This window comes from Urocitellus parryii, chromosome 15 (assembly GCF_045843805.1).
Source record: "Urocitellus parryii isolate mUroPar1 chromosome 15, mUroPar1.hap1, whole genome shotgun sequence".
Classification (NCBI taxonomy): domain Eukaryota; kingdom Metazoa; phylum Chordata; class Mammalia; order Rodentia; family Sciuridae; genus Urocitellus; species Urocitellus parryii.
In genome coordinates, this window is record NC_135545.1 from 13,666,066 (window position 1) to 13,692,095 (window position 26,030).

At 55.1% G+C, this 26,030-nt stretch overlaps 3 protein-coding genes and 1 non-coding gene across 6 annotated transcripts; 2 read left to right on the forward strand and 2 right to left on the reverse strand.

The window, feature by feature from the left end:
• The first annotated feature begins 1,864 nt into the window (after positions 1-1,864).
• On the forward strand, positions 1,865-4,853 carry Rps16 (ribosomal protein S16). The gene is made up of 5 exons (XM_026411558.2): positions 1,865-1,974; positions 2,109-2,210; positions 4,310-4,406; positions 4,515-4,562; positions 4,654-4,853. Exons 1-5 carry the CDS (start codon positions 1,927-1,929, stop codon positions 4,797-4,799), a joined length of 441 nt encoding a protein of 146 aa, XP_026267343.1. The 5' UTR covers positions 1,865-1,926; the 3' UTR covers positions 4,800-4,853.
• A 3,761-nt stretch (positions 4,854-8,614) lies between these two features.
• Plekhg2 (pleckstrin homology and RhoGEF domain containing G2) lies at positions 8,615-19,584 on the reverse strand. 3 transcript variants are annotated; one of them, XM_026411561.2, is made up of 19 exons: positions 19,381-19,584; positions 18,042-18,187; positions 17,020-17,291; positions 16,840-16,940; positions 16,014-16,080; positions 15,854-15,900; positions 15,527-15,677; positions 15,065-15,202; positions 14,677-14,877; positions 14,149-14,241; positions 13,985-14,071; positions 13,594-13,627; positions 13,402-13,503; positions 13,260-13,307; positions 13,146-13,184; positions 12,977-12,993; positions 12,616-12,792; positions 11,382-12,279; positions 8,615-11,199 (listed from the first exon to the last, which is right to left on the reverse strand). In XM_026411561.2, the coding sequence occupies exons 2-19, from the start codon at positions 18,160-18,162 to the stop codon at positions 9,623-9,625; spliced, it is 4,170 nt and encodes a 1,389-aa protein (XP_026267346.1). In that variant the 5' UTR covers positions 18,163-18,187; positions 19,381-19,584; the 3' UTR covers positions 8,615-9,622. The 3 variants fall into 3 exon arrangements, with proteins under 3 accessions (XP_026267346.1, XP_026267347.1, XP_026267345.1); XM_026411562.2 differs by having other exon boundaries at positions 17,020-17,288; positions 19,112-19,584; XM_026411560.2 differs by lacking the exon at positions 19,381-19,584 and adding an exon at positions 18,345-18,629.
• A 360-nt stretch (positions 19,585-19,944) lies between these two features.
• Trnai-uau (transfer RNA isoleucine (anticodon UAU)) lies at positions 19,945-20,037 on the forward strand. The gene is given in 2 exon segments: positions 19,945-19,982; positions 20,002-20,037. It is a non-coding gene; the product is annotated as a tRNA-Ile (tRNA).
• A 3,010-nt stretch (positions 20,038-23,047) lies between these two features.
• Positions 23,048-25,944, reverse strand: Zfp36 (ZFP36 zinc finger CCCH-type). Its single transcript, XM_026411579.2, has 3 exons — positions 25,884-25,944; positions 25,388-25,468; positions 23,048-24,661 (listed from the first exon to the last, which is right to left on the reverse strand). Exons 2-3 carry the CDS (start codon positions 25,427-25,429, stop codon positions 23,729-23,731), a joined length of 975 nt encoding a protein of 324 aa, XP_026267364.1. The 5' UTR covers positions 25,430-25,468; positions 25,884-25,944; the 3' UTR covers positions 23,048-23,728.
• Positions 25,945-26,030: the final 86 nt, after the last annotated feature.

Sequence of the window (26,030 nt, forward strand, 5' to 3'; positions counted from 1 at the left end):
TCCTGCCTCAGTCTCCCAAGTTACTGGGATTACTACAGGAATGTGTCAGCACACCTATTTTTTTTTTCAGTGTTGTAGGTTCAAACCCAGGTTTTGGGGCATGCTAGGCAAGCACTGACTATAACCCCAAGCCCCTGAGTCTGCTTTTCTCTTGTACTGTCTCTGTCTTGTTTGTCCCTCCAGGAATGTCTCTGGTGCCCTCTTTCTTCCTCTTTCCAGCCCCTCTCCCTCTCATCCTTTAAGAAATACTCTATAAGTTCCATCCCCAGCACCACACTCACTCACTCACTCACACACACACACATACACAAAGACTCTGGGCTGGAGAATCTCACTCTGGGCCAGCCCTGCTCTCCAGACTTCACCAACTCCACCCTCTGTGGCAAGGTAAAGCAATGCTCCTTTGAACTTTGGACACCAGACCCTGTACTGCCAGAGAAACTGAGGCAACTGTGAGCTCCCTCTATCCCTTTGCAGGTTCAGGGCCAACCTCAGCAATTTAGGCCCTGAGCAACTTAAAGAGACCCAGTCTCCAAAAAAAGAGTTGGGGATGTGGCTCAGTGGTAAAGCACCCATGGATTCAATCCTCAGCACTAAAAAATAAATAATGGGGGTAAGTCTGTGTGGGAGGGAGGAGACAACCAATGCTGGGGTTTCTCAGGTGGACTGATGATGGAGAATTCTGTGAGGACAGGGCTGACTTTGGGGAGTAAAGAGATTACGTGGAGAATTCTAGAGAAAGGGAGATTCTAGAGATCCTGAACAGGGGCATTATATGGGAAAAAATTATCAGGGAAACAACTGTTGGGGAAAGGAGACTCCAAAGGGTTAGAAATTCTGGAGAAGGCTGGCATAGTGACACACATCTGTAATTCGAGAGACTCAAGGGTGAGGGAGTCTCAGGCCAGAGGATCCCAAACTCTAAGCCAGACTCATCAATTTAGCAAAGCCCTAAGCAATTTAGCGAAGCCCTATGCAACTTAGCGAGAACTTGCTTTAGAATTTAAAAAAATAAACAAACAGGGCTGGGGATACAGCTCAGTGGTAAAGCATCCTGAGTGCAATCCCTAGTGCCAAATAATTAAATAAACAAAAAGAAAAACAATTCTGGGGAAAGGTAGATTTGAAGAGGGGACTCAGAGATTTTGTAAACGGGGATTCTGGGGCAAGTACCCTGGGAAAAGTGGGTTCTCCTAGGAAAGGGAGTTTCTGGAGGGGGAACTCCAGGAGTGGGTCCTGAAGAAAGGAGGACGCTGGGAAGAATGACTGCTGGGAAGAGGGCCCGGAGTGGAGGGAGACTGGGGAAAAAGAGAAGTCCAAGGTGAGGGTTCTCAGGAGGGATCTGAAAGTGAACCTCTTAAAAGGCTTCTGGGAAGTCTGGGTTCCGGGGAAGAGGAGATTCTGGAAGGAAAGAAGTTCTGGTGAAAGTCGGGTTCTGGAGGAGTGACCCCTGACGTGGGGTTCTGGGAGAGAACTCTCAAAGAAGGTGGGTTCTGGGGCTAAGATTCTGGGAATCCAGCTTGATTTCTCGTGCAGGATTCCAGGGAAGACTGTTGGGGAGGGGGGCTGGAACATGGCCGGTGGTGGGAGAGTAAGAATAGAAACAGAGAGGGGCGGAGGGAGACCGAGAACTGACGCAAACTCATCACCCTCCCTCTAGGCTTCTCGCTCGGCAGGCTACGCTCCCCGGCCCCGCCTCTTCCACCTCTCAGGCTCCGCCTTCCCCTTGCTGTGAGGAGGCTGGGTCTCCCGCACCTTATCAGAGGCCCCGCCCCCGGCATGACGTCAGCCGTAAAGCTTCCAACTGTCGCGACGTGGCGTTTAGAGCGCCTGCGCAGACCCTGAAAAGTGGCCTGGGTGACCCCCATGCTTCCCTTTTCCGGTTGCAGCACCGCGCGGTGAGGACTGCTCTCTACGCTCGCAGCCATGCCGGCCAAGGGTCCACTTCAGTCCGTACAAGTCTTCGGACGCAAGGTAGGCTAGGCGCTGGGTGGGTGGGGTCAGGGGAGGCCCGGGTCTGTGAGAGGCCAGTTGGGCAAGGGTTGGGGTCTCCTTGGGAGCCAGGACCCAAAGCTCATACGCCGATCTGGCTCCCTCGTTTTCCACAGAAGACGGCCACAGCCGTGGCGCACTGCAAACGGGGCAACGGCCTTATCAAGGTGAATGGGCGTCCGCTGGAGATGATCGAGCCGCGCACGCTGCAATACAAGGTACTGGGATTGGGGATGGGCGTCGAGTGGAGCGGGTTCATTTTGGAGACGGAGATGTTACCGATCTTGGAAGCGGAGTGAGCTAGCATTGTTAGAGCAAGATTTAGGCACTGAGTTTGGGGCATAAAAATGGGATACTTATTAATAGAGCCGGGCTTGGGTTTCAAAAATATAAAAGCTGAGTTTGGAAAGTGAAAACGTGGGTGTAGAAGGTCCAGGGAGTGCTTTGTAAACTGGGATATTTTTCCAGGTGGCAACAGGAATACTAGAGTTTATGCGTCCTGGTTGTAGGTTTTCCTTCCTTAGAAAATCTAAGGAAGGGTCAGTGTTTTGTATCTGATAAATCTCAAGTGTCTGAAGTAAGGTCTGGATGTAATACAATAGATACTAAGAACAGAAACCGAATTGGAGTGTGTTTAAACGCTCCGTGGTGAAAGGGGTTCTTCCACTTACTATTTAGAATTTTGGGGGCTAGCTCAGAAAGGAAAGTAATCTGAGCCTGGTGTCTAGTTATTTTACTTGAGGCAAGTTAGTAGATTTTTCTCTGCCTTGGGTTCATTTTCAGAAAAATGGATAATTTCTATTCTTAAGGATGATGAGGTCAAAATAAGATTCTCTGAGAAAGTTTTCTGGCATGTAAGATGTGTTGCTTTCTTCTTTTAAGTCAATTACTTTTAAAAGGAAGGAACATCCACATTGAATGGTGTCTGAGATTCATTTGTATAGCTGCTATCGAATATTGTAGGGTTTTTTTTCCCCCTATGTACTGGGGATTGAACTCAGGGGTACTCAAATACTGAGCCACATCCCCAGCCCCGTTTTGTATTTTTTTATTTAGAGACAGGGTCTCAGTGAGTTGATGAGTGCCTCACTTTTTTTTCCTTTCTTTTTGGTGGTGCTGGGGATTGAACCCAGGACTTTATGCATGAGAGGCAAGCACTCTACCAACTGAGCTATATCCCCAGCCCCCTAGCGCCTAGCTTTTGTTGAGGCTGACTTTGAACTCATTCTCTGGAGCTGCTGGGATTACAGGCATGCGCCATTGTGCCTGGCTGAATATTGTAGTTTATTGTTGGCTGTTGGTTTGTTTGAAGGATTTGTCTGTTACCTTTTATTGAATTTGGGGGACAGAGTAGTAACTCAGGTGCCTTCATGGAGCTCCCAGACTAGTGGGGAAGATAGGCTGGACTTAATATCAGAAACTGATCCAAAGTGGCCAGAGCTGGAATGTGGAGCACAGAGAAGGCTTGGGAAGGGGTGGAAAGAAGAGACCCAAGTAGGTAAAACAAACAGAATAAAAAGTGTCTAGCTGGGCCAAGGCACATACCTGTAATCCCAGCAACTTGGAAGCCTAAAGCAGGAGGATCACAAGTTTAAGGCCAACCTCAGCAACTTTGTAAGAGCCTGTCTCAGAATTAAAAGGACTGGGGATGTGGCTCAGTGGTACCCCTTGGTTCAACCTCTGCTGAATCTGTGAAGTCACCAGCTGAGGGAAAAGAACACAAATACAAACAAAAGTGTATAAATAGGCACTGGTGAAAACACCTACTAGAGTTGGGAAAGGAAGAATGTGGCAGAGTTCGCAGTGTAGTTGTAACTTCTTTGGAAATTGAGAATTCAGAAAAGCTACCTAAGTAGCTCTAGAAAGGTTTTCCATGGTTGGAAAACAGCCCTGGTAGTTGCCATAGAATGCTTCTTACTGTTCAGTATTCTAGGAACTCATCTTAAAGCGGGGATATCCGAGGTCCAGAGAGGGACACACAAAGGAAGGAGCTCAGATCAGTTTGCCTTTTCCTGTTTGTTGCAATTGTGTTAGTCTTCATGTGGTGCTGGGGATCGAACCCAGTGCCCCACGCATGCTAGGCACACGCTCTACCACTGAGCCACAAACCCAGCCCTTGTGTTAGTCTTCTATTTGGCCTTTTTGAATCTTTCTTCCTGGCTCTGTACAGAGGCCTTTGGTGACAACTGGATCTCCTTCCAGTAGAACTTTGAGACTGGTGGTGGCAGAAGTAGGGAGAGAATGAATGCTCGGTGAGGTGGCTAAGCTGCTGAAGTTGTAACTTAAAAGCCCTGTTCATTTCCTCCTATTTCTCTAGTTACTGGAACCCGTTCTGCTTCTGGGCAAGGAGCGGTTTGCTGGCGTGGACATCCGGGTCCGTGTGAAGGGTGGTGGTCATGTGGCCCAGATTTATGGTGAGTCTCAGGATCAGGACACATGGGTATGAGGTGGCCCTGGTAGCAAGGCCCTAGTCTTGGGCCTTCACAAGCTCACATACCTTTTTCTGTGTCTCTTCCTCACAGCTATCCGCCAGTCAATTTCCAAAGCCCTGGTGGCCTATTACCAGAAATGTGAGTTAAAGAAGGTCCTTCTTAGTCAGGGTGGGTGTTTGGGGACCAAATTCAGGACTTTATAAATTTTCACACTCTTTAATCTCCTCAGATGTAGATGAGGCTTCTAAGAAGGAGATCAAAGACATCCTCATCCAGTATGACCGGACCCTGCTGGTTGCTGACCCCCGTCGCTGCGAGTCCAAAAAGTTTGGAGGTCCTGGTGCTCGTGCTCGCTACCAGAAGTCCTACCGATAAGCCCATCATGGAGATCAGAGCTCACCTTTGTAATAAAACAGTGTGGGATATTAAGGGCCCAAGGACTACTGTGGTCTTCTGTGGTAGTGAGTCTTTAGTAGAACAGGGAAAGCCCCATCTCATGGCTGGTTGTGATTCTAACCCATCTCAGAAGTGATTGCTCTGGGGTTGGTGTTTATGGGTGGAGGTGCCAGGTTGGCGCAGGCAGGATCTGTTTCCCTACACCTCCTGTAGACTTCAGCATACTAGCACAGCTGAGGTGGCAGTGGTTCTGTGTCGTTGGTGGCTGTAGGGTTAGGAGCATGTGGGTTTGGTGGTGGGTTTTTTGTTTTTGTTTTAAGAGGAGAGGTCTCCCTTAATTGCTCAGACTGTCCTCAAATTCCTAGGCTGATGTGATGCTTATGCCTCAGCCTCCTAAGTAACTCAGTCTGTAGGTACATACCACTACCCAGCATTCTGTATTTTTTTCAGTCCTTTGACTGCTATTTTGGGTTCTGGGAATCAAGTGCAGGAATCTACACATGCTAAGGAATCTGCTTCTCCCATCTTACTGAGCGACACTGGCCCCCAGTGCTGGCTTTTTGTTTTGTTTCTTTGGTCTCTTCTCCCCACATGGGTTCTTGCTTTTTTGTCTAGGTTGGTCTCAACTCCTGATCTTAAGTGTTCCACCTCAGCTTAAGCATGTGCTTTAGTTTTCTTTCTTTCTTTTTTTTTTTTTTTTTTAAGAGAGACGGGGGGGGGGTTTAATATTTTTTAGTTTCTCGATGGACACAGCATCTTTATTTGTACGCGGCGCTGAGGATCGAACCCGGGCGGCATGCATGCCAGGCGAGCACGCTACCGCTCGAGCCACATCCCCAGCCCCGCTTTAGTTTTCTTGTGCTCCATGGCTGGCTTCATCCAGTATCAATAATTTTTTTTATCTGCTTGGGAGGCTATCCCTGTCCAAAAAGCAGTTCCCAGTGTGTTCAGTGTGGCAACTTTTTTTGAGACAGGATCTCGCTAATTTGCTTAGGGTTTAGCTGGCCTTGGACTTGTCAATCTCCTGCATCCCTGGAATTACAGGCTGTACCACCAAGTTGTACCCCAGGGCAACTCGGTTTTTATGGGGTCAACCCTTTTCTGAGATGGGCTCAAGTGCCCATTTGGCAGGCCTGTGGTGTTGTAGGAACCAGGGTGTAGGGAATGCCTACACCCTGTATTGCTGTAGATAAAGCCACCTTTAGGTTTTCCCCAATTGTGGAGGAGAAAAGGAAAAGCACCAGGAAGTAAGTTGTCCAAGGGCACCTAGTAAAAGGTGTGAGTGAGGGGCAGTTGAGCAGTGGAAAAACCCAGGCTGTAAATACATGAGGCAGCCACAGTTCTATCCAAGAGCCCCTCTCTGTTCCAGTCAGTCAGTAAGCAGCAACTCAAAATAGTCCACCTGTGGGAGAAGCCCAGGAAGTTGGGCCCACAGAAATACTGGACCCTGCCTGGAATGTCTGGTGGGCTTCCAGGGAGAAATGCCATCTGAGCCAGGGTCTGCTGAAGACCACTCTCAGTAACTTGGTTCTGGTTATTGAGTCTCGTTTTCTCACCTGCACCTTTTTTTTTTTTTAAGAGAATTTTTAAAAAATATTTATTATGTGGTGCTGAGGATCGAACCCCGCGCCCTGCTCATGCCAGGCGAGCACATTACCACTTGAGCCACATCCCCAGCCCCCGTCCCCACTTTTTAAGATGGGGTCTCGGGACATTACCCAGGCTGGCCTCTTAATTCTTGAACTCAAGTGATCCCCCCGCCTTGGTCTACAGAGTAGCTGGGACTACAGCCAGCTTAACCCTTTTTATTTATTTATTCATTCATTTTTGGTACTGGGGTTTGAGCCCAGGGGTGTTCTACCACTGAGCCACATCCCCAGCCACCCTCCCCCTCCCTTTTTTGTTGCGGGGGGGGGGGGGGGATGATTGAACTGAGGGGTGGAGGTGGGGCACTTAACCACAGAGCCACATCCCAGCCCTATTTTGTATTATTTAGAGACAGGGTTTCACTAGTTGTTGCCTTGCTTTTGCTGAGGCTGGCTTTGAACTGTATCCTCCTGTCTCAGCCTCCTGAGCTGCTAGGATTACAGGCATGCACCACTGCCTGGCTTCCCCCAGCCCTTTTAATATTTAGTTTAGACACCAGGGTCTCAATGAGTTGCTTAGGCACACTTTGAACTTAAAAATCCTGCCTTAGCCTCCCGAGCCACCGGGTTTACAGGCATGTAACACCGTGCTGGAGTAACTTTCTGAACCTGATTTTAGCCTTATCTCCAAAAAAGACACTCAGCAGGCAGACTGGTTGGCCCTCAGCAGGACACTCCTAACTGGACATGGTGGTTCCTAACTGTAATCCCAGCAACTTGTAGGCTAAGGCAGGAGGGTTGCAAACTCAGGAATTTTAAAAAGGCTTGAGATGGGGCTGGGATTGTGGCTCAGTGATAGAGCGCTTGCCTAGCACTGGCCAGGAACTGGTTCAATCCTCAGCACCACATAAAAATAAAGGCATTGTGTTGTGTCCATCTATACCTAAAAAATAAATATTAAAAAAAAAAAAAAGCCTTGAGATAGAGCTCATAGGTAGGAGACATCTGGGTTTAGTTCCCAGTACCATTTAAAAAGAAAGAAGTGCCCTATAGCAGGAGTTGGGCCAGAGAAATGGGATTCACACACTAGGAGGAGGGGCTGAGGGGTGGGCCCAGGGCCCATGGTATTCCCAAAGGGTCCAAAGATCCCTTTATTGAGGCTCCTGGCTCCCTCCCAGGAACACAGCTGGAGCACATCTGGAAAGGGGCAGCCTCTCCTTCCCAGTTGCTGCCTTAGACACAGCCCCTTTTCCCCTCCCCTCTCCTTAAATACCAGGAATTCCACCGCACTGGGAGCTCAGGCCAAGCCGGGAACTTTCCTTCAGGGAATGGACAGCTGGGGGCGGCTGGGAATGTGCTGCTCAGGCCTGACCTTGGAGGCTACAGTGGAGTCCTGATGACTGCAAACTTGAGTCCACCTCCATCAGAGGCCTCCAGGACTCAGCCCAGGCCCTGGGGCACAGCAGCCAACACTGAGCCAGGCCTTGGGCTGCTGCCTGGGTCAGCTAAGCATCGATCACCTGGGATCCTGGGAGCATCTGGCCGCGAGCCTCCTGGGGCCAAAGAAACACCTGCTCTTAATGTCTCTTGGGGGCAAGCATGACAGGGCATTGGATAGGCGCTCAAATTCAAGAGCACAGACTTGAACCTGGCTGTGGCCCTGAGTAAGTGCCTTATCTCTTTGCCTCAGTGTCCTCATCTTGAGTGACACATCCTTAGAGCATGAGGGTGTAGCTCAGTGGTAGAGCATTTGTCAAGCACATGCTAGACCCTGGGTTAAATGCTGGGCAACAAAACACCCCCACCCTCCCTGCCACTTGCCTTTTGAGATGTTAAGACCAAAAGTGATTGACTTTACATAAAGTGTCCATAAGACTTCTGGTATGCAGCTAGTACCCAGTAAATATCAACTTTTATTTTCCCTTTTTAAATTCTGAGACAGGATAGGGTCTTGCTAAATTGCCCAGGCTGGCCTTAAACTTGGGATCCCCCTGCCTCAGCCTCCTGAGTTGCTGGGATTACAGGCATGTGCCACCACACTGAGCTAAATCCAGTTTTTAGCTAGTACTAAAATTCAGATTCCTAAGCTCCTAGCCTAGAGGTTTTTATTCAGTAGGGAGGGATCAGACCTTGGAGGATCTGTGATTTCAATGATGCCCCTGGTCAGAGGTGCAGACACATTTGTGAAATGAGAACACAGCTCAATGCTAGGGTCTTTCCTGAGTCGTTTTGTACATGAGAACAGGCTCAGAGAGGAAGGGCACACACCAAGTAAATAAATATAGGGCCTGAATTTACAGTCATGACACGGGTGCCTCAGAATTCCACAGAAAAACACAACATGCTGAAGCACAAGATGTGTTTGATGAAAGCTGGTATTCTCATCAAACAAGCTGTGTAGATTAGGCTTCTCACCGGGCATACCACTGTAGGAAGGAGGGGGAGAAGGGCTCCACCATAAAAAGCCTTCTGTTTCCACAATCTGAATTACTTTGTGGGAGCCTCCTCCCACATGGGCCTGTTGAAGAACTGCGGAGGTCCCAAGTGAGGGGGAGCAAAAGAATTGGGATATTCATACTGGGGAGGATTGTTGCTAAGAGAAACCAAACAGATGTGGGACACTTTTGCTAGGGCCCAAACCTTATCTGCCCTGGTTCTGGCATATCTCTGAAGTTTTGTGGTACAAAGACCCAGAAGAACCCAATTAGGGAGGAACAGATGGGTCAGCTGACGGATCTGGAGATGGCTGAGCGAGGTGTATGGAGTCAGGGTGGAAATGTGGATGGATGGATGTTGTTAGGATGGAGGGGAGATGGCAGGTGGCCTGGGGGAGGAATGGAATGCGACATGGGTTGGGTGATGGTTGGGTGCAAGGATGAGGAGGGTAGAAATAGCTGGATAAGCAGGTCCCACAGGTAGGCTCATGAATTGGAAGAGGTACGCCAGTCACGGGCTTGTGTGTCACTTCCCATTCATCAGGTCCTATTATCCCCCACCACCTCCCAAACCGGAAAACACACATAATTTCATGTTAATTAACAAAATATTAATGACATCTTCTTCCCTACCCCTGCTGTAGCAAGGCAAGGGACGTTTATGAAAGCAGATCCCAGGTATGCAGCTGAAGCCATTTGTAGACCTGTGTCGGAACTTCCAGGTGGGATCCTGAGAGCACATGGCATCTGGTCAAACGCCTTTTAGGTGGCCTGATATGGCTCATGTGTGGAAAGGGGCATCAGGAGTCCCCTGGGCCCTTCGAAGGCCCACAGGCTCCTGGGTGGGGGCCAGCAGAGCAGGGTGGTTCAACCTGACCTGGGCCTTGGCTGGCCGCAGCCGCCCCCCACCCCCCACCTGGATGCTGACAGTGGTGGCATAACTGAGCCGCCTGGCTGGGGGCGGTGGGGGCTGGGGCTGGGGTGGCGGCGAAGGTGCCCTGGAAGTGGGGGCAGAGGAAGACCAGGGACCCCGGGTGCCTGCAGGGGCCTCTCCTCCAGGCCCCTGCCGCCGAGCCAGACTCTGGCTGATGTATGAGGCGGCCAGGTATCTTGAGAGGGCAGCTGCATTGGGGCCCAGGAGCTGCCGTGTGGGGCGCGGGGGACTGTGGGGAGGGGTGCAGTCTGAAGACTCTGACCTGGCATCCAGAGACATGGAAGGGCCTCCTGGTTTGGATAAAACCATGGTGGTCTGAACCAGGGTGGGCACCAGGCTCTGAACGTCCCGAGAGCTTCCTTGCTCAGGTAAAGGCGTGGGAGCCAGAACAGGGATGTTCAGGGGGTTCTGCTGCCCCAACAAAGGAGTGAGTTTGGGGGCCTGTGTGTCCACAAGGCTGTGCTCTGGAAGCAGTGGGGAAGCAGCTGGAGCCTGGGCGTCCCCAAGGCCTGCCTGCTTGAGCGAAGGGGGGAGGGCCTGGTTCCCGGTGTCCCCGGTGTCCGAGAGGTCTTGTGGCTGGGGCGAGGGGGGTGCAGCTGGAACCTGAATGTCTGGGGGTTCTTGGAGGAAAGACAGTGGAGCACTGGCAGGAAGCGGATGGTCCAGGGGGCCTCCATGTGCAGGTAAAGGTGAGGTACCTGGAACCTGAGTGTCTGGGAGGTGACGTGACGAAGCAAGTGGCGTGTTGGCTGGAATCTGATGGTCCAAGCTGTTCTCATGTGTCAGCAAAAGGTTGACAGCTTGGACACAGACACTGGCTGAGCCCTGATCAGCCCTGGCACCTCCCTGTTCAGTTCTGAGGATGCTGGTGGGGTTCTGGCTATCCAGGTGGCCTTCTTGCCTGGGCAAAGGGCTGCTGGCTAAAACCATGACATCAGAGCAACTTCTGTGCTGGGGCCATGCTGTGCTGGTTGGAATCTGGACGTTCACATGGCGCCCTTGCTTAGGAAGGCAGGTGGCGGAAGGAACCTGAGTATCCACATGGTTTCTCTGTGCAGGCAAAGAAGTGGTAGCTGGAACTTGGATTTCCAGGTGGCCTTCATCAGACACAGCTGGAACAGCTGGGGCCTGGATGGCTAGAGGGCCTTCTTGCTTTGGCAAAGGTGATGCAGCTGGAGCGGGGACATTCTGGAGGCTTCCTTGCCCAAGTAAAGGGGCAACAGTGGGAGCATGAATGCCCAGATGGCCTTGCTCAGGCAAATCTGAAACATTTAGACTCTGGCCATCCAGGTGGCCTCCCAGGCTAGATAAAGGTGCGGCCACCTGAACCCTGGCAGCAGGGCCCAGGGGGACAGATTCCTGGGCACACGTCAGTGGGAAGGCCAGTTCACATACCAGCACATGTCCAAAGGCAGGCCGGGGCCCTGTGTGCAAAGTGGATGAGTCAGGACTGATCCTGCGGCCAGCCCTTTGCTGATGGCAGCACCTGGACCATCAGATCCCAGCCAACCCTCCACTATCTTTGTCCCAAAACCTCTCAGACATTTGGATTCTAGTGCCCCATCTTGGGCCACCTCCACTGATCACCCACCCACCCAGACCTCACCTGGCTCGACCTGCTCCTGGAGCAGGCATGGGGATGGATGGGGTTGGGCCAGGACCCGAGGCCGGCGGCGAGGGGCATTGGCTGATGCCCGCGTCTCAGCCCGCTGCATCTGCTGGATCCGCTCGCTGTAAAGCCGGGCCAGCTCTCGTACTCGGGATGCTGCCCGCTCTGAGTGCGGGGCTCCTGCCTTCCCACTCCTGCTGCCTCCACCTAGATCCGAATCCTCCAGGATCAGCAGTGGCTCTGGAAAGCCTGGCCGGGCCAGCTGCCCCTGCTCCAATGCCTGCCATGCACTTCGGATTTCTGAGCAAGAGCGAAATTCCAGCTCATCTGGGAATCCCTGAGCTTGGGTGACATCCTGGGGCTGGAAATCTGGGAATGATATCCCTTCTCCTTCCTGCTCCTGTCCTGCCCTGCTTTCCGAGGGAGGCTCTCCCAGCTCCCCAGGGTTGCTTCTAGGGAATAGTTCTCTCCTGAGGGCTAAGGCCTCGGCCGGCTCCTGCAGAGGGCATGGGAGCCAGGAGTCACAGGGAGCAGGAGCGCTGGGGAGACTGGGAACGTCAGGCACACTGGGAATGGATGGAAGGCAGGGCATTTCAAAAACACTGGGAATGTCAGAGAGACCAGGAAGGCAGGGAACTTCGGGAATTTCGGGGAGGCTAGGTATGTCAGGAATCTTAGTAAGACTGGGAATGTCGGGAATTTCAGCTGCACTGGGACTTTCAAGCCCCTCTAAGACGTGGAGTGGAGAAGGTTCCCGTTCATCCATCTCCAGCTCTTCCTCTTCCTCCTCCTCTTCTGAAGAGTCCCGGCTGGGCAGGGCTTGGAATGTGAGCGGTTTGCTGTCGCCTGGCACCTGGGAGTCTCTGGGGAACTTGGGACTGTCGTGGATTGCTGGCTGTAGTGAGCATGGGAAGAAGCCAAGACATCAGGGTGGGCTGGCTGACCTGGTCCCTGCTCTCTGCCCATGACACAGTTCTAAGAACATGCCGGGGGCGGTGGTACACGCCTGTAATCCCAGAAGCTTGGGAGGCTGAGACAGGAGGATCGTAAGTTCAAAGCCAGCCTCAGCAACTTAGCATGGCCCTAAGCAACAGGCAAGACCTTGTCTCTAAAAAATATATGAAAAGGGGTGGGGATGTGGCTCAGTGGGCAAGTGCCCCTGGAATAAACCCCAGCACCAAAGAAGAAAAACAAGAGTCCCAAGAACACCATGATGAGGTGCCCAGCTCACCCCAGGATCCCGGAGGCCTCTCTGGTTTAGCAGTTCCAAGATTTCTTCAGTGATTGAGGTTCCAGAGGGGTCCAGTGAAGGGGGCCCAGCATCCTCCAGGTCTTCAGGGGGTCCAGAAGCTGGGACTGTTGGCTGCGATTCTGAGGGGGGATACAGCTCCCCTTCGCTGCCAGCATGCTGTGAGGAGAGTGAGCGGAAGCCAGGAGCCAGGAGGGCCCTGGCCCTTGACTTTGGGTCCCAGTTCCCTCCTTCAGTTGGGGGAATCTAAGCCCCAACCCTCTTATTTAGACCCAGGATTTTGGAACTCAAAACTCCTCCATCAGACCCAGACCTCTAGGCCCTGCCTTGGGGTGCTTCTTACCTTGAATCCAGGCTTATCTGGAGATGGAGAAACAGGAAGAGAAAGAGTGAGATGCAGAAAAGAGTTACTCCTTCTAATTAATGAATGACCCCATCCCCTTCCTCCAGCACCCTGGGTATCCCCTGGGGTAAGAGAAACAGACAGACAGAGGGAGGGACCAGTCACTGACCGTTCTGTGGAAACATGACATACGGGTCCTTCATTGGCTCTGGGGAGGATACAGTGATATCAGGAGCCTCACTCTCACTGGATTTCGGGGTCATCTCTGGGTGGAGGTACTTACCAGACTGCCTGCGGCCACGACGAGCAGCAGAGAGCCCTGGGGATGGAGCTGTAGGAGACGCAGGTCGGAATCCTGTAAGGAGCCGTCCCGAGATCCTGGGAGGGGAGGGCTGGGGGGCCAGCCTCAGCCCGCCCTCATTTACCTGTATTCCTTCGGCCAGGGGTGAAATTTCCAGCATCCCGAGGTTGGGGAGACCCGAGGGGGGGTGTAAGAGGCTCTGGGACAGTCTTACTTTTCAGAGCACCTGTGGAGAGAGTTTCAGGCTAAAAGCCCACTTTTCCTTGGAAGTAACTGTCCAATTTCCACAGCCTCCCGGCCCAAGGTCCCAACTCACTGTGCAGGCTGTTCTCCAGGAGAACTTGTTTTGCCTGAAAGAGACACGGGTGAGGGTCAAGTCGGCTGGTCTGCGAGCACCACACCATTCTCATAAACGGGTGCTTTTGCATCAGGCCTGATGACCACTAGTCCTCACCACGAACGTAGGAGGTGGCCACCAGAATTCCCCCAGGTAAGAAAGTTGAGACCCAAAGAGGTTAAAAATGACTTGCCCAAGGTCACAAAGCAGGGTCATGGTAAAGCTGAGATTCAAGCCCAGGTGGTCTAATTCTGTGCCTTTAGTGACCATGTTACAGGAGTGTCCCTGTACTCAGAGGGTCTTCCGGTACTATGGGGGTAGGGTCTCCAGCACTCCAGCCCCCGGCCCCGCACAGTGGCAGGAGCTGTACCTTGGCAGGAATGGAGGCAGGGTGGTTCTCAAAGAAGAGGCGCTGGAGACAGTGAATCCACAGCCTCTTCTCTTCTTGGTTCTTAGCCTGATGGTGGGATAGAGTCAGGAAGCCAGGAGCGAGGTCTGGAGGAACCCTGCAGCCCCACCCACCCCTATGCTCACCTGGAGCAGGTGTCTGTGCTTGGGAATGGTCAGATCGGACACCTTGAACCCTAGAGGGTCTCGAGAACTCTCACTCACACTCAGGTTGCAGCACTGGATTAGGGGCAGAGAGGCGCCTGGTTCAATGTCCTGTAGGCCCAGCCCCAAGTCTTGCAGGCACTAAGATGCCCGGGAGGTGTATCTGGGCCTATGCCCCCAAAGGATGCATCCTATAAGACCATATGCCGGGTCCCCTTTCCCCACAGGGCGAGGCTCTGTTCTCACCCTCACCAGGCCCCCCATGGTCCCTCCCGCTGAAGACACTTACCTCGTGGGCAAATCCAGGTTTTCCCTTGCAGATCTCACCCCATCACTACTCGCATACCCTACCAGCCCTGTACCTCCTAACAAGCCTTAAGCTACATTTGAACCCAAGAAAATGTGGCACTTTTAAACCAGGCTAACTCCCCCACCCTTTTAGGTTTAGTTACAGGGACATAGAACATACCAGGTAGTAACAGTCTAGCCCAGCCCCATCCCCAAACTCACGAAGATGTGGCCCTTGTAGATGTATTCTGGCCCCCGGCGCTTGGCCACAAGCAGCATCCGTGAGAACAGGAAGAGCAGCCGCTCACCCCCTCGCAGCCGGGGGCCACCCCCTCCACCACCTCGGAAGGCGCCCTCCAGCACCAGCTCCCCGAAAGCACTGAGCTCCGGGCCAGTCCAGCCGCCCAGCCGCCGCTGCACTTCCTGTTGGGACCCCACCAGGAGCAGGGACAGGCACGAACAGGTGGCACATAAATACACACGCCACACGGGGAGGTTAGTGACAGGGACCTGCTCTGAGCCAACCCTTTAAGGCTGCCTCGAAGCACTGACCCCCGCCCCAGGCCCACGGCTCACTCCCCACGGCCAGCCCAGCCCACTCTTGGGCCACCTGGAGGCGCGCTGCGTGCTCCTGCTTGCGCTTCATGTCATTGATGTACCAGGCGACCGCTGTCATGGACACAATAGCTTCCTCTACCATCTCTCGGCCTCCGGCACCAGGGCCCTCTGCCCAGTGCTTGCCTAGCTCCTGCCACGTGGCCAGCAGGTCAGGTACACAGGCAGGGAAGAAAAGAGGACACGAGAGTTACCAGAGGAGAAATGCAGAGTAGGAGGCAGAGACAGAGAAAACCGGGCTGTGGGACGTGGGGTGCCAGTCCCTATGGCCAGTGAGACCTGACACCAAACACTGGCCCAGTTTCTGCGGCCCAGATGCCTCCCCAAGGGCAGAGTCTGGGGGAAAGTCAGAGGACACCTCCGCAGGCTTGGCCCAACTCTTGCTGGGCCCATGGTCCAGAAGTACCAGAAGGTGACCAATGGCTGGGACCTTGCCCTCGCCCAGGGGCCAGCTGACCTGTAACAGCAGATGGTACTTGAGGATGCGCTGAACGGGCTTCAGCAGGAAGCTCTGCAGGGGCAGTGAGTGACGAAGCTGGGCCTGGCGCTCCTGCAGCCACAGGGACGCTGGTGGAGACAGCGAGAGCTCCCGGAGCAGGGCCAGGGAGCTGGGGGCACAGCACAGGTCAGGGGGCCTGGCAGTTCTAGGGGCGGAGCTGGAAGGGCTCAGCAAGTGGCCAGGGTATGGGGACAGTCAGGATCTGGCGGGGCCAAGGGCAGTCAGGGGGTACAGGGAGGAGGGCTGGCTACTAGCCTGGGCTTTGCAGGGCTCCCCACAGCTCACCTGGGGTAGTTCATGCAGTACAACGTGTAGATGTCAAAGTCTTCACTCTGCAGGAGACAGGAGTCAGGGAAACCCCAGCTCCCAGGGCCCCCTCCAGCCTAGACCAGGCCTGCTCCCCTCTGCCGGGCGGGTCCTGGCTGAGAACCCTGGCTTTACTCACCCTCTGCACGAAGCACTCAGCAATATCCCCTGCGCTGCGGCTGCCCTCCAAGTCCTCCAGGAGCTCACTGTGGAGGAGGGGAAGGTGAGGAACTACTTCCATGTGTCCCCCACGGGAGGACCTCCCAATAGTCCACAGGGGCTAGGGTCTGGCAATAGCCAGGGTCTCTCAAGGGGATGTCTTGTCCAGAGGAAGGGTCTTTGCTGACTACCCGGGTACTGCAACCTGGTTAGACTCTGTCCTTGGACAGCTTCACACTACTTAGACTGAAATCTTGTCACAACTGGTATGAACAGGGGTGGGGAGGGTGGGTTTATGTCATGACATAAAAGGAACACTATGGCCCAGGGGAGAAGGGTGTCCTGACTGCTAAAGCCACAACCTTATTGTGATCCCGAGATCTCACCAAAGCACTCAGAGATGTCATGATTTTTGAACCCAACACCCTCCTCACCAGGGCCACCAACCATCTGATTTCTCTGGGACTAAGCAATTTCCCAGGACAAGGGACCTGCAGGGTTAAAACTGGGAAAGTCCTGAGCAAATCAGGACAAACTGGTCACAGTGCTGACATGGCTACGACCTTCAGGCCCCACAAGACTCTTGGACTCACTGTGAGCCTGGCACTGCACTGAGACCCCCTCCTGATATTTGGACCTCATCCACACTCTTAGATTCCTGTCCCCTACGCTCCTGGGCCCTCACTCTATCGTGAACCCTGACTGACGTCACCATACCCCATGTGCCAGCCTGGAGCGAATGCTACAGGGCTCTATAGTGTACGCTAGGACACAGCCCCCAACAGCATTCAGCACCCCCGCCTCACCTGCTGAACTCATAGATGTCCTCAATGTTGGCAAACAGGGTGCCCACCTGCTCCACGCTCAGCCCCAGGACCCCGCCATCCAGCAGGGGACCTAGGTAGTCCTGTAGGGATGACTGGGGTTACTGGGGCCAAGGGGCCTGTCTGCAGTCCCCACTGCCCTCAGGTGCCTGCCCACCTCACCTCCACGATACTGCGTAAGTCCCGGACATAGGCCCGCTCTGTCTCCACAATCTCACGGGCCACACGCTCCAGCCTCGAGGGTTTTGCCGAACCAGAGACCTCAACGGGTGACAGATGCAGGCGAATGGGGGGACCTGGCAGGGGCTCTGGCCTGGAGGCTGAGCAGGCTGGGCTGGGCCCTGGAGCCAGGTCTCCCTCAGAGCCCACAGTGCTCAGGGATGTGGAACTCCCAGAACCTCGAGGGGAAGCCATGGCGGGGGCTGCAGGGGCTGCTGGGATGTGAAGTGAGAGGTCAGGGGTTCTGCCAAGCCCCCTCCCATAGCCCACTCACCTCACTTGGCCAAATCCTTCCCAAAGGTTTCTTCCTGTCTTCCTCACGGCCCAACCTTCTCCCATCAGGGCTCTCTGAGCTTCAGCCACTAGTTTATCTACTCCACCCACCTGCTCCCCGTACTCCATCGCGCACAGGAAGGTAACCCTCATGCCCTTGACTAACGCCCAAACTCCTCAGATCCACAGGCCCCCGTGCAAAGTGGCCACCACACCTCTCCAGTCAGCTCTCTTCCCACTGCCGCACCTCACCTTGCCCTGTACTCCAGTCACCCCCAATTTCTTTCAGTTACCCAAAGCTGCGGCTCAGGTCTTTGCATATACTGTTCCCAGTGTGGCCATTGTGGGGACAGTCTTCCTTGTCTTTGTCCAACTCTCTCCTCCCAACCTTTCAATTCTTGGTTAGCTATTGCCACCTCCAGGAAGCCTGACTTCCCAGACTGGATTCCCATACCTCCCAGGTGTCTGCACCACAGCCCAGGCCACTTGGTCCCAGGCTTTCCCCTCTAGACTGTCACTGATTGTGAAGAGCTGTCTTTCCCACCAGATCAGGAACTCTGTGAGGACAGGGCTGGGTTGTCTTGGTCACCCCCTGTGTTGCCAGCACTGTCCAGCACTAGACTAGCCACCCAGGGTTCCTCAAATCTTGAATAAGAAACATGCCTACAGGCTCTACCTGCCTGGGTGCTCACCTGTCGGAGTCTCACCCACAGCTGGGCACTCACAGGCTTGACCTCTGTGACTGCACCCGGGGCTGGGGCTGGGGCCACGGCCGGGTTTGGACAGGCTCAGTCCGCGGGCTCCCTCAGGCATGGCTCAGCAGCACTGCAGCAGCAACCTGCAGAAAGACCCCTTTCTTGGGTACAGGACCCCATAGGTCTCCTGGCTTTCCACACTCACATATGGGGCTCTGGAATTAGAAGGGAGGGGCCCCTTGGGAGGAACTAATGGGGAAGACAGGCAAAGTGACAGGAAGAGGGGGATAAGGAGAGAACCTTGAGAAGATGGGAAGGTTGAGACAAAGAATGAAAAGAGCAAGTCGCAGAAGCTAGGAGTCCCGTCGGCCTGGAGTCGGAGAATCAGGCATCCTGGGAACGTTTGAGTTCTGGCTGGAGCCGAGGGCTAGGGGCAGGGCTGGGAAAAGCCGTGGGCGGGAGGCCGCGGGGTCCCAGGGGAGGGCGGAGGCTGGGGGACCGGATGCCAGGGTCCTGCAGACGGCTCCCTCCCCCGCTGAGGACTGAGCGCTGGGGCGCTGGCCGCAAGCCCTCCACCCTCCTCCAGTCGATCCCTCCCGACCAGATCACGGTCCCGGCCGCCAAAATCTCCCCAGCGCCTTCCCACACCCCTCGGCCCCCAACTCCCGCCGGCGCCTCCGCTCGCCCGGCCGGCACGCCCCCTCATTGTTCACGGCGGCGCCGCCCCCTCCCCCAGCCCGCCCGGGCCCCTCGCCTCCCCGCTCCTCCCGGGGAGCTGCCCGCGCGCGCCGGGGAGCCGAATTCCCAGTCTACCCTAAGCCGGTCCCCAGGGAGGCCCGGAGCAGAACTCAGGCTTGTGGACCTCGGGCTCTCGGACTCCGGGAACCAGGATCCCGGGCCCCTCGGGAAGCGGGTCCGGCAGTCCGAATTTTTGGTGTTCTAAGAGGGGGGTACTGGGCGTCTCGGATGCGAGCGCTGGGACCCAAACTCCTTAACCTTCTAGGTAGAACTGTGGGAGAACCCGGGTCCGTGAGTTCCCCTAACTCTAGGGCCAGGGACTAAATCACCTCGAGGCGGAGCGCAAGGGGTCCAGAATTCCTGGGTCCCCTTGAAGTGGTGCTTGCCGCAGCCCCAAACAGACTGGCTGGGGCGCTAGGGGTCCGGATCCCAAGTTTCTCCAACCCGGGACCGTGGCTCGGATTTCTGAACTCTTGGAGGGGATGTGAGTTCGGGGATCCCGAGTTCTTCTAACGCGGGTGCCGGACGCTCGGCCTCCCGGGTCCTGAGGGGCTGACGTCCCAAACTCCTGGCTCCCCCAGGAGGGGGCGCTGGGCACCTGAGGTCCTTGAGTAGGGTCGCGGGGGCCTGGACTTCGAGGTCTCTCAAGAAGCGGTGCAGAAATCCAGACTCCCGAGTCCGAGACTTTGGACCCCTCTGACTCCGAGATGGATGGCACGGGGCTCCGGCGGCTGCGTCACCGCCACATCTGGGGCGGGAGAAGTGGGTCCCAGCTGTGGGGTGGGGGGCGGTCGCCGGAGGCTTCCCCTCCCCCTCTGCCGCCCGGGCTCACATCCTGTTCCCGCCCGTGGGGGGGAGGGGCCGCCTTCCGGCCGGCCCGCCAACGAAGGGTTAAGGCCCCTCCCCCGCCTTGATTCTGAATATTCATGAGGAGGCGGGTCCTCGGGGCGGCCACAGCCCCACATTCCAAGCGCCTCGCAGACTTTTCCCTTTTACAGCCAGGGCCTACGAGGCGTGAGAATCCGGAACAGGACGTACTCTTTTTCCGATTGGTCAGTCAAAAGATTTCTATTTGCATACACAATATAGGGAAGAATCCTCCTGGAGAGGTCACGTGGCTAAGAACGCCTGAAGGACTCAGTGGCGCAAGGGTGCGGCCGGAGCTCCAGTGGCGCAATCGGTTAGCGCGCGGTACTTATAAGACAGTGCGGGCGGAGCGATGCCGAGGTTGTGAGTTCGATCCTCACCTGGAGCACTCCTTTTTCCCTAAGGAACATTGTTAGTTTTCTCATCAGTTTTTATTCTTATATGTCTTGTGGGTCAACCAGACATCTACATCACTTAGAGCAATGAACACTTCCATCTTAATTTTGCGGCTGGAAAAACTCATTTCGCGACGATGGGTTGAGAAAGTGTTCTGTATAGTGGGAAGGTGCCGTTTCCATTCTTGCCGCCAGGGGGAGGTACCGCCTCTCACCAGATGTCTTGAGCCTCGATTTGAGTCTGTAAATCTGAGTTTATGACTTTTTCTTTTTTTCAGTGTTGGATGGGACTCACCTAGTTTAAGACTTCTGTAGCGGTATGACAGGCTGTGGGTCCGCAAAACTGTATGAGAACTTTGCCGCTTTCTCTATATTTCTCCTCTTTTTAACCCTCTTTTCTCGGTCTCTTAATCCATTTATTTTCTTTCCGTGGCAGTATTGGGTATTGTACCCAGGGACGCTTTACTCCTGCGCTGCATCCCCCTTTTTAAAAATTTTTATTTTGAGACAGGGTCTCACTAATTGCGGAAGCTGGCCTCAAACTAATTATCCTTCGCCTCAGCTCCCCAGGAGGCATTGGTTCGACTTTTTTGTTTGTTTGTTTGTTTGTTTGTTTTAATTTGAAAACCTCATTATGTGCCAGGTTCTGTTTAGTTGTGGGTGATACAGCGGTGAATAAGTCTCTGCCCCTGAGAACTTGACATTCTACTGAGAAGGTAGAATCCAATAAACCTAAAAATTTTTTTTTTTTTTCCAGTACTGGGGATGGAACCTAGAGGCTCCCTGTCATTGAGATAGGTCTCCAGCCCTTTTATGTATTTCTTTAATTTGAGACAGGGTCTAGCTAAGTTGCCCAGGCTGGCCCGGAACTTGGGACTTTCCTGCCTCAGTCTTCTGAGTGGCAGCAGAAATATAGGCCTGTGCCACCACTGTGGCAGAATGAAGTACACTTTCTATGTTGGGTGATGACAAATACCATGCAGAAAGTAGAGCAAGGTAGAAAGTTGGGGAATGGAGGGGGTGTGGGTTGTAATAGAACCAGTCCGGGATAATCTCATCTGAGCAAAGACCCAAAGGAGGGGAGTAAGCTTTGAGGACACCAGGGTGTCATGCAGGCAGAGGGACAGGACAGCCTTTACAGCCAGCATAAAGACCCTGTGGCTGTAACGGGCCAGATGTGCTGGTGGAGCAGCTAGGAAAGCAGTGACTGAGGTCACATGAGCAGGGGGAGGACAGCAGATGGGAGCCAGGTTGTGTAGGATGCATAGAGGACTTAGGACTTTTGACTTTTTGTGATCAGGTGTCCTTGTTTGTCCCCTGGGGGAGTGGAGGAAAGAGAAAGGACAGGGTGGAGCAGAGAGATTGAGGAAGCTGCGGTGAAGGCTCAAGTGGGAGATGCTAGATAGGACCAGGGGGAGATAGTCCTGGGGGAGGGTGGAGCTGGTCGATGAATTGTTGCAGTATGGGTTTGAGAAAGGTGACAAGGGATTCCCAGGTCCCAGGTGTCTGGCCTGAGTCCTGATCACTGGTGGTAGGTGTCATTTTGTTAGCTGAGGGTTTCGTTTTGTTTGGCTGGTGCTGGGACTGAACTCAGGGCTTTGTATAGCTGAGCAGGGGCTCTCCCCCTGGTGACACCCCCAGCGCAGGTTGCAGGTTTTACTGTTTTGGGAATCAATCAGATATTTCTGCTTCTTGGTGTTCTTTCTGAGTGCACGTCTCTTTCTGCAGATGTTTTGGCACTGCTTACTCTTGCTCTCTGCCTTTGGGTCTTCGGGTTTCTGTTTCCCTCTCTCCCACATACCAGGGCCTGAGCCCTTTCCCACAAGGAGGCAGTTTCCTGGAAGGGAAGACCAAAGGTCACAATCAGCCAGTGGGATGAGAAGTGGGACAAGGGAGGCAGAGGAGGGGAGGAGGGAAAGTGGCTGCAGAAGAGGAAAGAGTGAGGAGGCGGAAGATAGATCGAGAGGGAAGAAAGGAGGAGAAGGGTAACTAGAAGAGGGGGTGAGGGGCAGGAAGGGCTGGGGGAGAGGAGTACCCGGGAGGGAGGAGCTAAGAAAAGGCGACCTGGAGGCAAAGGGGAAAAGGGAGGGGACGAGAGGGAAGTGGGAGGGAGGAGGGAAAGTGGAGAGAACCGAGGGGTCAAGGGAGGGAGGAGACTGCGGGCGAGGGGTGGGGCGAAGGTCTGACGTGGGGCGGCTTCCGGGCTCGGCGCCCCCACTCCGGGGGGCGGCTCCCGACGCCTCTTGCCTTGTATGGTCCGGGGACGCGGCTCCCAGGGCCCCGCCCGGACGCGCGTCCACGACCCACGCACACCGGCTGGGAGAGGCCACCCCGGCTGGAGGAGTCCCACGCCTCGCATTCCCAAGGTCCAGAAATGCCCGGATCCCGAAGTTCTGAACTTCTGGGTCCCGACAAGCCCCAACCCTGTAACCCCGAGGTCCCAGTGTCCCGGGGGTCCCCGAGAGACCCCAGCGTCTAGATAGGAAGTCGTGCCTAGATTGGAAGCGACACAGCCTGAGATTCCCGACTCTGGAGACGTCGGACCTCCTCCCGCAACAGCCTGGAGGTCCGAGTCCCCCGGGTTCAATTGCTGAGGCGGGTGCCGCGGCCCCAGGAGCCTGGGCCCCGGGGGTGACCCCCGCCTCTGCGGCCCGGCCGCCCCCGCCCGCCCTGGGCTCGCGTTCCGGCACATTCCGTCCTCTCAACTCCGCCCGGCCCGCCTCCCTTGGCCCCGTGGGGACGGAAACATCCCGTCCCCGCCCGAGCTGGGTCAAGGAGCCCGATGAGACAGGAGCGCAGCGCCCCCCACGCCCCGGGAACTGGCTCTCCCGGTTCTTACGGGTGACCTCACCTGGACCCGCCCTCTCAGGTGAAGGGCCGGGTCCGCTGACGTCACTTCCTGCCAGGTAAGTGCCACTGGCGCTGGGGTTCACAAAGGTCAGTCGACTCTACCCTGCTGAGTTACACCGACCTTCCCTCTCCCCTCACCGCCTCTAGACCCCGAAAAAAACAGCATTCTTTTGCAGATAGACTCCTTTTATTTAAAAATCTCAAAAAAACAAAAACACAAAAATAAAATTTTAAGACAATATATTACTTAATATATTATAGCATACTTACAATAATTATACCATCGTTTCCAATATTACAAAAAGGCAGGGAAATACAAGGGAAGCAGACGACCCAATATATATAAATAACTATAAAATCTTATTAGAATAAATAAAGTCGTCATAAATAAGGGGCCCCCTGGCTTGGGAGGAGGGATTTGGCAATAACTTTGGCTACTTGCTTGTGGAGGGAAATTTGAGCACCAGGATTCTCCCTCGGGGAGGTTCCAATCACCAAACACTGGAACCTCGGGTCTAGGGGAAAATGGGAGGGGACATAGGGGCCTACTATTCACAGCAAACAATTCCAGGAGACAGTTGGGCAGGGGAGAGGACTCACTGGTTCCCTCAAATATGCTACATGTTTTAAAGAACCCCAGAAAACACTGTCCCCCAACACCATGAACACTGAGCTTGCACACTGGGGACCTGCCCCAGGGTGGCATGGGGGAGGGGTTAATGCATTATGGAATGTGGAGGGAGGGCCACTTGATTAAATCAGGAATCCCCCAGGTTCCCACAGCACAAGTTCCTCCCCTTGAGATCCAGCTGATGCCTACTAGGCAGGCACTTGTCATTCAGAAACAGAGATTCGATTGAAGATGGGGAGTCGTCGTGGGGCTGCAGGTGGCTGAGGTGGCACAAAAACCCCAGCCTCAAAGACAGGTGAGTCGGATCCCCCCAGGCTGCTGCCGCTGCTGGCATATTCATCAGGGTCAGATCCCAGACTGTGTGCAGAAGGGCTCCGGGCCAGGCCACCCAAGGGCCCCCAGATGCTGCCAGGAGTGGCCCTTTTGCAAGAGGGGCAACAGGCTGGGGTGGGGTCCCTTCGAGTCACAGGGGTCCCAGGGGCAGCAGAGAAGGCAGAAGGTGAAAGCGGAAGGTCCCCAGGTGGTGGTGGGGAGCTGGAGGGTGAGAAGGAACATGAGGACAGGGAAGGGCCTGCCAGGCCTGGTGGTGGTGGAGAGGTTCGGCGGCCAGAGGGCAAGCCAGAGAAGCTGATGCTCTGGCGCAGCACATGGGGGTGGCCAGGGGCCGCCAGGTCCTCGTTGAGATTGTGAATGAAGTGGCACCGTGAGCCGTAGGGGCAGCGGCCCTGGAGGTAGAATTTGTGGCAGAGTTCCGTCTTGTACTTGGGGTGGCGATTGGCCTGGCGCAACTCACCCAGGCCATGGGCAAACTGGCACTTAGCCCCATAGCGACAGCGCCCACTCTCTGAGAAGGTCCGACACAGTTCAGTCTTGTAGCGGGAGGAGGTGGTAGGGGTGGCAGTAGGCGAAGTGGGTGAGGGCGACTGCTCAGGCCCCGGGCGGGGAACAAGGGGTGCAAAGCCAGGAGGTGGGGGCACCCAGCCACAGCTGCGGCCCTCCACCAGGCTGGTAGAGCGGCCAGGCAAGCGGGAGGTGACCCCAGAAGGGCTGGAGTCAGATGAGTTCAGGCTCCAGAGTCCAGAGGACTCAGTTCCTCCGTGGTCGGATGACAGGTCAGGGCTCAGCGACAAGAGGCTCTGTGGGAATAGTGTTCGGTTAGGACACCCGAAAACCGAAAACGCAGGGTGACGCCCCGCCCCACGGCACAAGAGCCTGCCAGTCCGGTTTGTGGGCTCCGGGCCTGAGCCCCACCCCATTACAGAAACTCCTGGGTTCCAGATCCCAGGGATCCCGGTGGAGGTTCTGGGTTTATCTACGACTGACGCCTATTCTGAGGGACCCAGAAACACCTCCTCGCGCCGCTGAGGAGTTAAGAGGGGTCCCAAAGTTAGAGCACACAACTGTTCCTCAATTTGAAGCCTCTGGGCCTCCGGGGATACGGATGAGTTTCGTAACTGGGGGAGCCAGGCAAAGCTGACCTAGGAGACCGCGTCTTGGGTTTTAGGAACTCTGATTAGGAGCGGAGGCAGAAGTTGGTCCCCCCGCCCCCCGCGGTGGAACTTCAACCCCTGAAACGCCTCCGCGCAAAACCGCGCCCTCAGCAACTAGGGGTGAGCCAGGTGTGGGGGCCATTTCCGCTTCCAGGCAACCCTAGTTTGAGAAAAGTGCGCCAGCTTTCCGTCTCCAGGGCCGCCCCGCCCGTGTTTGGGCTGCGACCCGGGAGTTGTGGGCTCTATTTTCCCGTCCTGATAATCAGGCTGGTCTGAGAAAGGAGGCCGACGGCCCGGGCCCGAGTTTGCGGCGCCAGAAGAGTAGAGAGTCAGGCGTGTGGTCCCTCGGGAATGCGGTCGGAGGGCACTCACCTCGTAGATGGCAGTGAGATCCATGGCGGCGCGGGTGGCCATGAAGGGCGGGCCAAAAGTCGGAGCGCTGAAGTCAGGCTGCTGCGGGCGGCGAGAGCCAGCATTTTATAGGACCGCTTGAGGGCGTGGTCACGAGAGGCGGGGCCAGGAGGGGCGCTTCCCGGACGCGCGCCCGCGGCTGGGCCCGCCGGGCCTCGTACCAGTTCCCTTCCGCCCGCCCCCGGCTAGGATGCGCCAGAACTTGGCCGGGAGGCCGCCACGACCCAGCGGGAGGGCCTGGGATGGGAAGCTAGAGCCTGAAGCGCCCAGGGAACGGGGAGAATGGCTCCAGGGGCAAAAGAGAGGGGCTGAGGCCGAGTGGGTGTGCACGTGCGAGACGGACAGTCTCGGGGAGGGGAGAGACCGAGAAAGAGACAGAGATAAGACAAGATGCTGAGAGAAAAACAAAGAGCGGCACGCAGCTAGAGACCTAGCCCCGCCCGGCGGAGGCGCACACCTGTAACCCAGCTGGGAGGCTGAGGCGGGACGATCCCAAGTTCCAGGGCAGTGTCAGCAATTTAGAGAGACCCTCGGCAATTTGGTGAAACTCTGTCTCAAAAAAAAAAAAAAAAAAAAGAGAGAGAGAGAGAGGAAAAAAAAAAAA

Coding starts and splice junctions, on each gene's coding strand:
- Rps16 (XM_026411558.2), top strand. CDS start 1,927: ATGCCGGCCAAGGGTCCACTTCAGTCCGTACAAGTCTTCGGACGCAAG. Junction 2,211..4,309: donor CGCGCACGCTGCAATACAAG/GTACTGGGATTG, acceptor CTATTTCTCTAG/TTACTGGAACCCGTTCTGCT. Junction 4,563..4,653: donor GGTGGCCTATTACCAGAAAT/GTGAGTTAAAGA, acceptor TAATCTCCTCAG/ATGTAGATGAGGCTTCTAAG.
- Plekhg2 (XM_026411561.2), bottom strand. CDS start 18,162: ATGCCTGAGGGAGCCCGCGGACTGAGCCTGTCCAAACCCGGCCGTGGC. Junction 15,901..16,013: donor CTGAGTGCTTCGTGCAGAGG/GTGAGTAAAGCC, acceptor TGTCTCCTGCAG/AGTGAAGACTTTGACATCTA. Junction 11,200..11,381: donor CCAGGAGCAGGTCGAGCCAG/GTGAGGTCTGGG, acceptor CTTTGCACACAG/GGCCCCGGCCTGCCTTTGGA.
- Zfp36 (XM_026411579.2), bottom strand. CDS start 25,429: ATGGCCACCCGCGCCGCCATGGATCTCACTGCCATCTACGAG. Junction 24,662..25,387: donor ATCTCACTGCCATCTACGAG/GTGAGTGCCCTC, acceptor CTATTCCCACAG/AGCCTCTTGTCGCTGAGCCC.